Source organism: Bos indicus x Bos taurus, chromosome X, assembly GCF_003369695.1.
Source record: "Bos indicus x Bos taurus breed Angus x Brahman F1 hybrid chromosome X, Bos_hybrid_MaternalHap_v2.0, whole genome shotgun sequence".
NCBI classification, from domain to species: Eukaryota; Metazoa; Chordata; class Mammalia; order Artiodactyla; family Bovidae; genus Bos; species Bos indicus x Bos taurus.
Window position 1 is genome coordinate 44,062,538 of NC_040105.1, and position 14,876 is coordinate 44,077,413.

General features: G+C 36.3%; 1 protein-coding gene across 8 annotated transcripts in view; it reads left to right on the plus strand.

Moving 5' to 3' along the window:
- KDM6A (lysine demethylase 6A) overlaps positions 1 to 14,876 on the plus strand; it is a 179,627-nt gene that overhangs the window by 105,568 nt on the left and 59,183 nt on the right. For all 8 annotated transcript variants that reach the window (XR_003509749.1, XM_027534628.1, XM_027534627.1 and 5 more), the window contains exon 8: positions 3,325 to 3,359. Coding sequence is in view for 7 of the 8 variants with exons in the window: in XM_027534628.1 (XP_027390429.1) it covers positions 3,325 to 3,359 (35 nt within the window). In the remaining variant the exon portion in view is untranslated. The remainder of the gene's footprint in view (positions 1 to 3,324; positions 3,360 to 14,876) is intronic.

The following is a 14,876-nucleotide window of genomic DNA, read 5'->3' on the forward strand; positions in this document are numbered from 1 at the left end:
CAGTAGTTTGCTATAAGCGACTTCATTTTTTTTAAGCATATAGAAAGGAGTTTAGTGAAGAGTTAGTAGTCATAGTGGTAAAAATGCCTCCAAATGATTGACTCAGTGAAAAAACTGTAGAAATTTGAATATAACTTGCATATAAGATGAAATAAGATATCATATCAGATCAGTCGCTCAGTCGTGTCCGACTCTTTGCGACCCCATAAATCGCAGCACGCCAGGCCTCCCTGTCCATCACCAACTCCTGGAGTTCACTGAGACTCACGTCCATCGAGTCAGCGATGCCATCCAGCCATCTCATCCTCTGTTGTTCCGATTAAATCATTATCTAGACCAGACTAATTGTCTTATAATTCTACTAAATGCAATTTTCTGAGAAAACTTAAAAGAATTCTGTTTTCTTTAAATGAAACTTAGGATTTAGTACTGATCAGTGTATTTCCAGAACAAATGGTGGAAAGGTAACAAATGCAGCACTGTTTTCACTTCTAAGATGAGGTTAAATGAGAAAAAGGATTTAACTCATTAATATATTAATTTATGAAGTGTTCTTTTTTTTTTAACTTATTTTTGTATCCTTAATTTTACATCCAAGTTATATAAACCATCTAAAATATAAACCCCTAAAATCCTTTTAAAATTATAGGAAAAATCTGATTTTCATTTAATTGATTGTGTCTAGTGCCTAGAAACTAACTTTCATTCATACTTGTTAGTTTGAATGATAACTTTTGAGGGACGTTTCATAACTTTCAAACTAAATATTTTTGTAAATCCTTATTTTATTCTACTTGAGCTGAAATCTTACTTGTAGATCATTGCGCCTAAGAGGGAAACACCTCTGTAAAATGAGTACCAGAGGGCAGATATTTGTTGTGGAATTTGTAGAGGACAGTTCTAACAATCATGAATACATTTTTGAGCTTACCACAGCTCTCTTTCTCTTGATTGCTGAGAAAGGAAATAAGGAGGAATGACCAGTGTCCTGCTTTACACAGGACTGAGGGATTTCCCCAGACTCAGAACTTTGAGTGCTGAAAGGTTTGTCACTCTAATGGAAGGCATGTGCTTTATTTAGAGACATTACACCATTATAGTTCAGTTGATGTGGGTAGTTTATTTTTAACTATATAACTTCATAACTACTTGATAACCATGATCATAAAGGCTGGTGTCTCACAGAGCACTCTCAAATATAGAATACTCGCTTTGGGTACACATTATTACTATATAAATACCAGACTCTTTATCATCTTTGTAAAAACTTCTCTGGATTTTTTAATATCATTACCTATTTAGGTAAGCCACAGACTTGACTATTTTTTGAAATCCATGTTACTACTACTCCATACTACAAAGGTCCGAAGATTTTAGAAAGTGAAGTGAGCTTTTAAAGTCTGTAAGAGATTTCTGTTTTATTGCACAGTTCATTTATGCATTAGAAAAACACATAGACTTGCCGCTTCCAGAGCCTTTAAGAGGGGTTAATTGGACTTTGTGCTTTGAAAAGTAGAATCATGGTGATGAGAGACTTATACGATTGCCCCTTGGGATAAAATTGTTTCTTCTAGATTTAATTAATTCTAAAAATAATGTCTTAATTTCTGAATAAAGTTTAATTTCAGAACCTTTTATGGCAATATTTGTTAAATTTCTACCTCTAATTGAGACTTGCCAAGTGGAGCTTTTTCTTATCTTTATAGTTATCTTCCACTTTGAAGAGGACTTTTAAGAATTTAAATATAAATTGATTTTCACACCACAAAAGATGATACTGGATTTAGTAACTTCTAGTATAGGAAAGCCCTTATTGAGCCTGGAGGAACTTTGGGATGGAAATAGAATGCTACCTTACTGCTACTAATCTTTTTTTCCATGTCACCTTTCTTAGAGGAGTAAGAAGACGGGGGCGGGGAGGAGGGGGGATGAAAATACATTTTCCATCTCTTCCTCATTCTCTAATGATGTAGTCAGGTGAGATTTGGACTAGACCTCTCAAAGAGAGCTGTGTTGAAAAGGGGGACTAGGAAATAAGAAAACCACTTAACAGATACAGGTAAAGGGAGAGGATATTTATATCTGTAGAACTTTTTTTATTATTATGATGTACTTTTCACAAAAAGTTGATTTTCATCTTTTAAAAATGATATTTTTATTTTGTCTCATCTCTGCTTATGATATTTAATGATTATGTATGAAGAGGGCAGTACTTTCGATCCAAAAATGTTTGATTTTAAAATTCATTATATATCTTGTTTTGGATTTTATGCATATTTACTTATTCTCAGGTGCTGCTCTAGGGAACAGGTGTCAAAATCCTTTGTTAATCCCAGAACTAAATAAAAAGGTACCTTTCCGGGTCTTGCCCCAGGCTCACTGAATACAATCTCAGGGATCTCTGTTTTTAACTAGCATCTCAGGTGAATCTTACAGTTATGGGAGTTAGTGTGAGAGTTAAGTTTATGATACCAATGAGAGCTTGATGATAGCTATTAGATCTTATTTTTAAAGATCCAGATACATATTGTGCATATAATTTTGAAAGGCTCCCAGACTCCTTGAAATCTAACTATGAAATCCAGGTAAATCGAACATTTTTAAAAAACGATTTGTCATTGGAGGATGAAAATCATTATTTAAGTAAGCCAGAATCCAGTTTTGATTCCTGATTTATTGTTGCTTTCATTGAACATTCATATTCTGGTGGTGCAATATCAGGAAGAGCTGAAAATAAAAGCTGAAATATGTATATTTTTTATTTTCAAGAGGTACTTGTTAATGTTGATGTTCTTTATTATTCTTGCTTTCCAAGTGGTTTGACCTTTTAAAAATTTTTTTTGAAGAACTGACAGAGAAGTGCAACTTATTGTCTATGACATCTTTGTAAACATTAGTATGAAATATGTAATAAAATATATAACTAAAAAGAGTATTTTTCATTGTTTTAATCAAATACTGACTTTCTTGTTTGAGTTTTAACTCAGTTTTTAAATACCATGTTGTGAAATGTATAGATTATAAAAGTTATATTTTATATCTGTTTAATGTTGCCATTTGAACTTATACTCACTTGCTACAGATTTTAATGTTAATTTTAATAATTACATTGGCTAAATTTAGTAATAAACCAATAATGAATACATGTAGTTTCTTATCATGTTCTTGTATGCTTGTATATTTTATTAAGAATAAGTTATGTTCTGAAATTACTTAAATCTATGCAGCAGAGATAGTGTTTATATTTTACATTTTATATTCTTACTTATATTTATCCAGACACTACTGTAATACAGTTGTTGACTTATTTTCTCATCTTTGCAGTTCAATTTCACATTGCCCACTTATATGAAACCCAGGTAAGTGTTTTAACTTAGCTTACTTTAAAACACTCATACCATTTTAAGTGGAATCAGATACACAGATAATTTAATGAAGTTCTGGGCACTACTTCTTACATAATACTAATTAAATGTGGTCAAGATTTTGCATTCATGTTACAGTTATTACACAGAGTTCTTATTGTGTACAAAGAACTCATTAAACTCAAACTATCTGCAGCCTTAAATGGCTGTATTTGAGAAGCTTTCTCATATTCTTGATGTGAAATGCCTAGGTTTCTTTTCAGAATGTTATAGATGGTTGTTACAATGCATTGTTCTTAGTTTCACTTTTTATTAAGATTGAAATATCCCTTCCATATATCACCATTTGAAAAGCCTATTAGTAACCTCTTGATGTCATTACCAGTACTTTTATGGCTGCTATATTTAATTTTTTTTTTGGCTGTGCTGCAAGGCATGTCAGATCTTAGTTCCCTGACCAGGGATGGAACCTGTGCACCCTGCAGTGGAAGTGCAGAGTCTTAATCACTGGACCACCAGGGAAGCCCTGGCTGCTATATTTAAAAAGCTGTTTTAGAACATATTTTTATATATGGCAGAATTTGCTTAGTTACATGATATAGGGTATAACACATAATCATTTAGTCTAGGTAAGCAGTTTTGGTATGGGCTTCCCTAGTAGCTCAGCTGGTAAAGAATCCACCTGCAATGCAGGAGAGCCCGGTTCAATTCCTGGTTGGGAAGATCCCCCAGAGAAGGAATAGGCTACCAACTCCAGTATTCTTGGAGTTCCCTGGTGGCTCAGTCGGTAAAGAATACGCCTGCAATGTAGGAGACCTGGGTTCGATTCCTGAGTTGGGAAGATCCCCTGAAGAAGGGATAGGCTACCCGTTCTAGTATTCTTGCCTAGAGAATTCTGTGGACAGAGGAGCCTGATAGGCTACAGTCCATGGGGCTACAAAGAGTCGGACACGACTGAGCAACTAAGCACAGCACAGGCAGTGGTATGGAAAATCAAGCGTAAGTTGGTATGAGGCTAAATATTAGGTAGTCATAGTTTGCTGCTGTTGTGCTTTGCTCAGTCATGTCCGATTCTTTGTAACGCCATGGACTGTAGCCCACCAGGCTCCTCTGTCCATGGGATTTTCCAGACAAAAATACTGGAGTGGGTTGCCGTTTCCTGCTATAATCATAGTTTACCCAGTTTATAACAGCTTTTTAGGAAAATAAAGTACTGTTATATTTCTAGATAATTTCTAAGGTCTGTTTTGTTTCAGAGCCACCATGAGGTGGTCTAAAAAAAAAAATTAACATCTGATTGCTGGACGCCTCCTTCTGCTGTGGTTTCTCCCCCCACCCTCCTTGCGTACATGCACACAGGTGTGTCTGTGTCTACTGAGTCAGAATTGATGCACACTCAAGTTTGGATACTCTACTAATCTAGGGATTTCATCCAGCTTGAGAGGGTGCATTTGAGAATCTTGTGCATGTTGTGGAGCAGAGTCTTTACCTGCCGTTGCTAATCACTGCCTCCTTGTCAACTGCTGAATCAGTCAAGGCCCCAGGGTCAAAGCAGCTATAGACATAAGCTGTTTCTCCAAAGTTCTTTCTCTGGAGTATTAGCTCCTGCTTTCATTGCCTCAGGAGATCTCTGCTGCCTTCTAAAAGATGGGCTCTGATTTTTTTCCCCCAGCTTTCATAGCTCTTAGTGATTAGGTAAAACAGATGTTATCTAACCATTCTTTTTAATGAGTGTTTTTTGGCTGGAGATGGAATTCTATTTTATTATTTTGTATGACCACTTTAAAATTTACATTCCATTGTCCTCTGGTTTTCATTGTTTCTGGTAGGTTGTCTGTTGGTATTGTTTTGAATTTTATGAAGGTAATGTGGGGACAGGGCCCTTTCCCCACTGATTCTTTCATTTGATAAATTTTAGTGCCCATTAAGATTAAACAAAACAAACCGAAAAAATGCGTGCTAGGCAGAGTATGTAATTATTAGATGATAAGAAGCTGACACTATAAGCATATGAAAGGATTGAAAAATCTTCTTCACTTCAGTACTTATAACAAGGATTTTTATTTTCAGGTGAAAAATTAAGGAAAACAAAAAGACTTACCTACCTATCTGAGGTGTACAATGTGATGATTTGATATATGTATGATTTCCCCCCACTGAATTATTAACACACCCGTCACCTCACGTCTTCAAAGTGGAGCATTGAGAACATTTTAGTTCTCTTCACAAACTTCACTTGTACAATACATTGTTATCAGCAATAGTCATCATATTATATGTTTGATCCTCAGACCTTATTTATCTTATAAATAAAAGTTTGTATCCTTTTACCGACCTCTTCCTTTTTCTTCTCTCACTTCCTGTCGACCCTTGCATATCCCCTCTTCTAGAAGATCAAGCCCCCACCTCACCGCTTTTTAAAAAGAATGCACACAGAAGTGATACTGTATAGCATTTATCTTTCATTGTCTGGTTTTTTTCACTTACCATAATTCCCTCCAGGTTTATCCACGCTGTCACAAATGACAAGATTTCCTTCTATTTTTAAGGGTGAAATACCATTCCATTGTAATTATATACCACATTTTCTCAATCCCATCTGTAGACAGACACTTGTTTTCATCCTTGTCGTTGTTTAGTCACTAAGTTGTATCGGACTCTCTGTGACACCAAGGACTGCAGCACACCAGGCTTCCCTGTCCTTCACCATCTCTTGGAGTTTGCGCAAACTTGTGTCCATTGAGTTGGTGATGCCATCCAACCATCTCATCCTCTGGTTGCCCCCTTTTCCTCTTTCCTTCAATCTTTCCCAGCATTAGGGTCTTTTCCAGTGAGTCAGCTCTTCACATCAGGTGGTCCAAGTATTGGGGCTTCTGCTTCAGCATCAGTCCTTCCAATAATATTCAGGGTTGATTTCCTTTAGGATGGACTGATTTGGTCTCCTTGCAGTCCAAGGGACTCTGAAGCACCACAGTTTGAAAGCATCAATTTTTCGGTGCCAGATTTCATTATGGTCCAGCTCTCACACATCTGTACATGGCTACTGGAAAAACCAAAGTTTTTACTATACGGACCTTTGTTGGCAAAGTGAGGTCTCTGCTTTTAATTACACTGTCTACATTTTTCATAGCTTTCCTTCCAAGGAACAAACATCTTTTAATTATTACGATTTACTCTTAGATATTTATATCATTTATTTAATTTATCTTTCTCATTTTATTAGCTGAGGACCCCCTCCCCCCACAGTACCATTTTTTCCTAATAGTATTAATGGCTTTCATTTATTTTTCTTGATTATTTATGAAATGAATAGGTCACCATCTAAATTCTAAATAAACTTAAAGGTAAAGGATTTCTCCCTTTTAATTTTGTTATTAGTGTTACTTAGTTTTGAATAGATAATCCAAAATGAAAGTGCCTGAAAGAATACACAGTGAAGTATCCTTCTCACTCTTTTTCCCTGGCCATCTAGTCCCCTGCTAAAAGCTGCTGCTGCTAAGTCGCTTCAGTCGTGTCCGACTCTGTGTGACCCCATAGACGGCAGCCCACCAGGCCCCGCTGTCCCTGGGATTCTCCAGGCAAGAACACTGGAGTGGGTTGCCATTTCCTCCTCCAATGCATGAAAGTGAAAAGTGAGAGTGAAGTCGCTCAGTCGTGCCCGACCCTTAGTGACCCCATGGACTGCAGCCCACCAGGCTCCTCTGTCCATGGCAGGAGGAGCATTTTCATTTCCTCTGTCCATTTTCTAGGCAGGAGTACTGGAGTGGGTTGCCATTGCCTTCTCCTGCCAAAAGCTACCAACTACCATTATCAGTGTTTTTATATCCTTCCAGAGAAACTTGTATATATAAGCAAATCTATATGTATGTTTGAACATATTTATTGAAATAATAGCCCATTATGTATGTTCTCTCTTGATCTTGTTTAAATTGGTTTATTTTTTAAACTTAGTATTATATTTTGGAAATCATTCCCTATTAATACGTGTTGATTTACATGACATCCCTTTGCAGAGATGTAGTGTAACTAATATAAGTATTCTCCTGTGAGAGACAGTTATAAATAATGTTATAATGAATAACACTGTTGGTAAGAATTACTAGTTTCATTGTTAACCTTGCCTTCTAACTATCCAGCCATAGTTATTCCTGACACACTATAGACTGGTTTCATTTTTTCATATTATAGGAATCCAAAAATTCTAAAGAAAGAAAAATTTAAGCTCAAGTTTAAAGGTGCAGTAAGTATGTCCTGATTGCCTAGGGTTTATTCCATGAATTCAAAGTTAGTTTGGTGTAAGGAAATGTGTTAACAAAACAAAAATCAATGTAAGGAAAACAATATTGTGAGGAAGAAAGATTTTTTTTTAAAGGAATTAATGGTATTCAAAGAGAAAAATGGTAGATCTAATTAAATGAAGTCAAAATCTTTTTATTCTAGAAAAAATTAATAATAGATAAATCACAGACTAACTTGATTAAGTGGATAAACGAGATAAACCACAGATACACAAAATAAGATGACCATGGGTACAGAAGAAATTAGAATAATCATATGAGACTACTTAGCAGACCTCTATGTGGATGGATTTCAAAACTTAAATGAAGTAGACTATTTCCCAGGGAAGTACAGACTAGCAAAATTAACCTCATTAGAGTTAGAAAAGTTATAAAAAGCCATTTTTCATAAAAAGAGAAAAGTAATGCCATGCAGAAAGTACCATGCCCAGTTGGTTTTACAGGGGAATTCTACCAAACCTTCAAAGACCAGATAATTCTAGTACTCTGTAGATTGTTCCAGAACATTAGAAAAGGAGAAAAACTTTCTAATTTCTTTCTCCTTTTTTTGAACAGAATAGTCGGGGGCTTATAAATAGCTTTCTGTTTGACCTTGAGAGACATGTATTTGATCATAAAGTCCTTTCTGCACTTACTGATTCTGTTGTGTATTTTTGAGATATAATAGAAACAAAAGTCTGATTCTAAAAATCACTTATATGACCATAGTTCTTTGATGTCTTTTTTATTTTATTGTGAAATATACATGACATAAATTTTCCCATTTTAACCATTTGTTCAATGGTATTAAGTACATTCACTTTATTGTGCAACTGTCTCCATTGTCCTTCTCTAAAACTTCATCATCTTCCCAAGCTGAACCTCTGAACCCAATAAAGAATAATTCCTCATTCCTCCCTCCCTACAGCCCCTAGCAACCACTATTCCACTTTTTGTCTCTATGAGTTTTGACTATTCTAGGTACCTCATGTAAGTGGAATGGTACAGTATTTGTCTTTTTGTGTCTGGCTTATTTCGCTTAGCATAATGTCTTTAAGGTTTGTGTATACTATAGCATGTGCCAGAATTCCATTCCTTTTTAAGGCTGAGTAATATTTCATTGTATGTATACACCACATTTGGTTTATCCATTCATCTGTCAGTTGATTTCCAGCTTTTGGCTGTTATGAATATTGTTGCTATGAACATGAGTGTGCAAATATCTGTTTTTGTTCCAGCTTTCATTTTTTCTTCCTTTTTTTGGATATATACTCAGAAGTAGAATTACTGAGTTATATGGTAATTCTGTTAAAATTTCTGAAGAACTTTCACACTGTTTTCCCTCATTCATTTTTGATGAAAGTATATATAACATATATAACATTGATACTTAAACCTGATACACTACAAAAAAGAATGAATGTACACACTGTTATCACTGATGAATGTTGGTATAAAAATACTAAATAAAATATTAGCAAACAATCTATTACCTCATGAAACAAATACACTATGAGCAAGTGGTATTCATTCAGAGAATACAAAGTTGATTGAATATTAGGAAATATGTTAATATCATGCTTTGTAATAATAGAGCTAAAGGTAAAAGCAAATCATCATCATAGATGCTAGAGACAAAAGAACTGTAAACAAATCTTCCACTACAGTTACTTTCTCACAGGGATATGGATGGAAATTCTGTAACTTTTATGTAAATATTCAGTTCAGTTCAGTTGCTCATTCATGTCCAACTCTTTGCGACCCCATGGACTGTAGCACTCCAGGCTTCCCTATCCATCACCAACTCTTGGAACTTACTCAGACTCATGTCCATCAGGTCGGTAATGCCATCCAACCATCTCATTCTCTGTCGTCCCCTTCTCCTCCCGCCTTCAATCTTGCCCAACATCAGGGTCTTTTCAAATGAGTCAGTTCTTCACATCCGGTGGCCAAAGTATAGCTTCAGCATCAGGACTGATTTCCCTTAGGATTGACTGGTTGGATCTCCTTTCTGTCCAAGGGACTCTCAAGAGTCTTCTCCAACACCACAGTTCAAAAGCATTAATTCTTTGGCTCTCAGCTTTCTTTATAGTCCAACTCTCACATCTACACATGACGACTGGAAAACCATAGTTTTGATTAGACCTTTGTTGGCAAAGTAATGTCTCTGATTTTTAATATGCTGTCTAGATTGGTCATAGCGTTTCTTCTAAGGAGCAAGCGTCTTTTAATTTCATGCCTGCAGTCACCATCTTTAGGGATTTTGGAGCCCCCCAAAATAAAGTCTCTCACTGTTTCCATTGTTTCCCCATCTGTTTGCCATGAAGTGATGGGACCGGATGCCATGATCTTAGTTTTCTGAATGTTGATCTTTAAGCCAACTTCTTCAGTCTCCTCTTTTATGCCATCAAAAGACTCTTTAGTTCTTTGCTTTTTGCCGTAAGGGTGGTGTCTTCTGCATATCTAAGGTTATTGATATTTCTCCCAGCAGTCTTGATTCCAGCTTGTGCTTCCTGCAGCCCAGCATTTCACATGATGTACTCTGCATATAAGTTAAATTAAGCAGGGTGACAATATACAGCCTTGATGTACTTCTTTCCTGATTTGGAACCAGTCTGTTGTTCCATATCCAATTCTAACTGTTGCTTCTTGACCTGCGTACAGATTTCTCAGGAGGCAGGTCAGATGGTCTGGTATGCCCATCTCTTGAAGAATTTTCCAGAGTTTGTTGTGCTGCACACAGTCAAAGGCTTTGGCATAGTCAATAAAGCAGAAATAGATGTTTTTCTGGAACTCTCTTGCTTTTTCGATGATCCAATGGATATTGGCAATTTGATCCCTGGTTCCTCTGCCTTTTCTAAATCCAGCTTGAACATCTGGAAGTTCACGGTTCACATACTGTTGAAGCCTGGCTTGGAGAGTTTTGAGCATCATTTTGTTAGCATGTGAGATGAGTGTAATTGTGTGGTAGTTTGAGCATTCTTTGGCATTGCCTTTCTTTGGGATTGGAATGAAAACTGACCTTTTCCAGTCCTGTGGCCACTGCTGAGTTTTCCAAATTTGCTGACATATTGAGTGCAGCACTTTCCCAGCATCATCTTTTAGGATTTGAAATAGCTCAACTGGAATTCCATCACCTCCACTAGCTTCGTTCATATTGTTGCTTCCTAAGGCCCACTTGACTTGGCATTCCAGGGTGTCTGGCTCTAGGTGAGTAATCACACCATTGTTGTTATCTGGGTCATGTGGGTCATGAAGATCTTTTTTGTATAGTTTTTCTGTGTATTCTTGCCACCTCTTCTTAATGTTTTCTGCTTCTATTAGGTTCATACCAAATCTGCCCTGTATTGTGCCCATCTTTGCATGAAATGTTCCCTTGGTATCTCTAATTTTCTTGAAGAGATCTCTAGTCTTTCCCATTCTATTATTTTCCTCTATTTCTTTTCATTGATTACTGAGGAAGGCTTTCTTATCTCTCCTTGCTATTCTTTGGAACTCTGCATTCAAATGGGTATATCTTTCCTTTTCTGCTTTCCCTTCTTTTCTCAGCTATTTTGTAAGGCCTCCTCAGACAACTGTTTGGCCTTTTTGCATTTCTTTTTCTTGGGAGTGGTCTTGATCACTGCCTCTTGTACAGCGTCTTGAACCTCAAGTCCATAGTTCTTTCAGGCACTCTGTCTACCAGATATAATCCCTTGAATATACTTGTCACTTCCACTGTATAGTCGTAAGGGGGTGGACTCCGAGAGTTGGTGATTGTCAGGGAGGCCAGGCATGCTGCCTTCATGGGGTCGAAAAGAGTCAGACACAACTGAACAACTGAACTGAATGGTCTAGTGGTTTTCCCTACTTTCTTCAGTAGGGAATTTGAATTTGGCAATAAGGATATTGCTTATCCCTAAGTAAATGTATTGTGAATAATGAGGACTAGGTTTTCACTGTCAGAGAACATACAGGTAAGAAGAAGAAAGGCTAGACTGAACTCTGTATTATTGGATTGGAAGTGGAGTAAAAACTAAACATACGGTTATTTACGGAAATTAAGAGTTGAGTAGAGATAGATACAATGGAAGAGTATGTATGTATGTGTTGTGTATACATTAATATATTTCCCAGCTCTGTTTGCTGTGAGTGCCCCCCTCCACAGCAGTGAATGTTCTAGCATCCAGATCTTTGTTTCTAAGTTTGATTCTTCAGTAAAAGAAATCAAGAGTTCTTGGGGAGAAGTGTGTGATTCCAGAGCTTAGGGAGGGAACCTACAAGATGAGCCCTGGAATATTTCATGGTGCCAAAAAGTAGGTGAAAGTGAAGTTGCTCAGTCGTGCCCGACTCTTTGCGACCCCATGGATAGTAGCCTGCACCAAGCTCCTCTGTCCACGGGATTTTCAAGACAAGAGTACTGGAGTGGGTTGCCATTTCCTTCTCCAAGGAATCTTCCCAACCCAGGGATCAAACCCAGGTCTCTCACATTGTAGACAGACGCTTTACCGTCTGAGCCACCAGGGAAGTCCTGCCAAAAAGTAAGGGAGCGCTCAAAAAATGATGAGGCGTGTGAAAAGATTCAGGCGCCAACTTGAGTGGAATAGGGTTTCTAATCACCAAATTGGACACAAGTTTAGGAACAAATAATCATCATAATGGTGTACAGTACAGAATAAAATATATTAGCTCATATTGCTATAAATGAATAATTTAATAAATAAATGGAAAGGGGACACCTCTTTCTTCCTGTGGAATTTTAATTAATGTATGAGAAATGATGAATATCTTTCCACAAGGTACTTACTAGTTTGAAAGGTACATTCTTCAAAATAATGAGCTAGTACTTGAAATATCAAGGTAATGAAAAGTCAGAGACTGAGTGTCAGGTTAGCAGATGGTGAAGACACACGCTAACTGAACACAGTGTGGGACTTTGAATTAGATCCTGGACCAGAAAAGTGGGACAGTTGGTGAAATTGGAATAAACTTTATAGACAAATAGTATTTTATCAGCATTAAATCTGTCAGTCTTCTCATTTTTTTAAAAGCGTTGTTGTTATGTCATCCTGATACGTCCTTTATCACTATGAGATATTCCTCTTTATCTCTGGCAGTGCTCTGTCTTGAAGCCTTCTTAATGTGATCTGAATGTAATCACTTCAGCTTTCTAATATTTAGAGTTTACATCGTGTGTTTTCCACCCTTTTATTTCAGTCTATTTGAGTCCTTATAGGAAAAAGTGCAAATCTTACAGTTCTTATGTTTATGGCTTTCTTTCACTTTTGTAATCTGTTCTGTCGGTCTCTATTGTTCTTTGTTTGAATATCTAGTCCATTTATATTTAATTTGATTACTGATATGATTACATAAAGTTGACTATCATTCTTGTTGTATCCTTTGTATTTTGTGGTTTTTCTCTGGCTGTTTTCAGGGTTCTTTTTACATTTGGTTCTTAAGTATCTGACTATGATGTACTTAGGTATTGGTTTTTCCTTTCTGGTTTTACCAGTGTTTTTCCTGGTCTTTTAGATATGGGATTTAATTTCATCCATTCTGAAAAGTTCTCAGCCATTATATTGTCCATATTTTCTCTGCCCCATTCTTTCTGCCCTTCTTGGACTCCTGTTATGGGTATGGTAGATATTTTGTTATTGTCTTGTACATCTTGGATGGCTCTTTTTTTTTTTTCCTTCTCTTTTGTCTGTTTTGCTTCAGTCTGGATACTTTCTGCCAGCCTCTTTTCAAATTTGTTGATTTTTCTAAAGTCTTAAATCTGCTAGTCAGTCCTTCAGTGACTTTTTTCTTTTTTTTAAATTTCAAATTTGTATTTTTCAGTTCGAGAATTTCCTTTTGTTTGTCTTTTATTTTTCTGTGCTTTGGCTTTTTTTGTCCATTCCTTATTGGTTGTTTTCTTTTTCATTTGTGAACTTCTTTAAAATAGCTGCTTTTAAATTATTTGCAAATTGCAACATCTGAGTCATTTCATGGCTGATTTTCATTGATTTCTTTTTCTTTTGAACATGAGTAAAAATTTCCCGATTCTTACAATCCTGGTAATTTTATCCTGGGTATCATGAATAATGTGTTGTGTGAAGAGTGACTTTGTTATATTTTTCTGAAATTGATTTTTTGTTTTATTAGGCAGTTTTAACTTTTCTCAAGTCACACTACTAAACTTTGCCATCCCTGTGGTGGACAGCAGCTAAATCTCTCTTTAGTTCTTTTAGGCTGCTGGATGTCTGTTGTGTTCCTGTGTAGTTCAGTGGTCAACCAGGAATTTGAGCAGTTTAATTGCAGAAGTTGATATTCTCTCTCTCTCTTTTCTGGGATTGTTTCTTCTTCACTGACTTTTAGCTCTTGTGATAGCTTCAAAGTCTTCCCTCTTATTTTTCAAGCTGGTAAGATTGCTGATTTCTGTTTGAGGTCTAGCCAATCAGATACAAGTTGGGGCCTGCCTTCAGGTCAACATCCTGGAAAAATGGGGTTACTGAACCAGTGCCATTCCATTCCTCTAAGTCTTAACTTCTCTGGTTTTGCCTAATTTTGTTTTCTTTTCAGTGCTTTCTGATAGATAGTTGACCTTTGTATTTTATCCAGAATTTAATGCTGTCTGTGAAATGTTACTACAGCATTACCAGAGGCAAAACTTTACTAAATACCTTTACGTATAAACTCGTGTTGCTTTTGTATACTACTTTTGATCGCTACTTAATGTTCTACTGTAAACATCCATCATATTTTACATTTCCACTCACCTAGTGAGATAGACCTAGTTGTCCATCTCCTGGATACTACAAATAGTACCATTTAGGGAAGGTTCCTTTGGTGTATAGATATATCCCAAGAATGAGATGTTTAGATTGTAGCATATTTACACACCTAGTTCCATGAGTAAATCCCCTTCAGCAAGGCATGAGTATTTCCCTTTATATCCCCACAATGCTAAGAACTACCCAACTTTATGTTTGCCAGTCTAATTGGTAGAAGCTAGTATTTCATTTAAATTTGCATTTTCTGATTTCTCAAGGTTTATACTTTACATGTTTTTCACCTTTTACATGTTGGTTTTTATGTCCATTGCCTATTTTTCTCCTTATGTGTTTCAAGTCAGATCCTTCCTCCTCCTGATCTATGTGGTTTTTGCCAAGTCGAATAAATTTTTTCCCATCTCAAGGAAATATTATCCATTTTCTTCTTTTAGTTATATACTAATGCATTTCATATTTAGGTCTTTAATGTGGGTGCCAGTTTT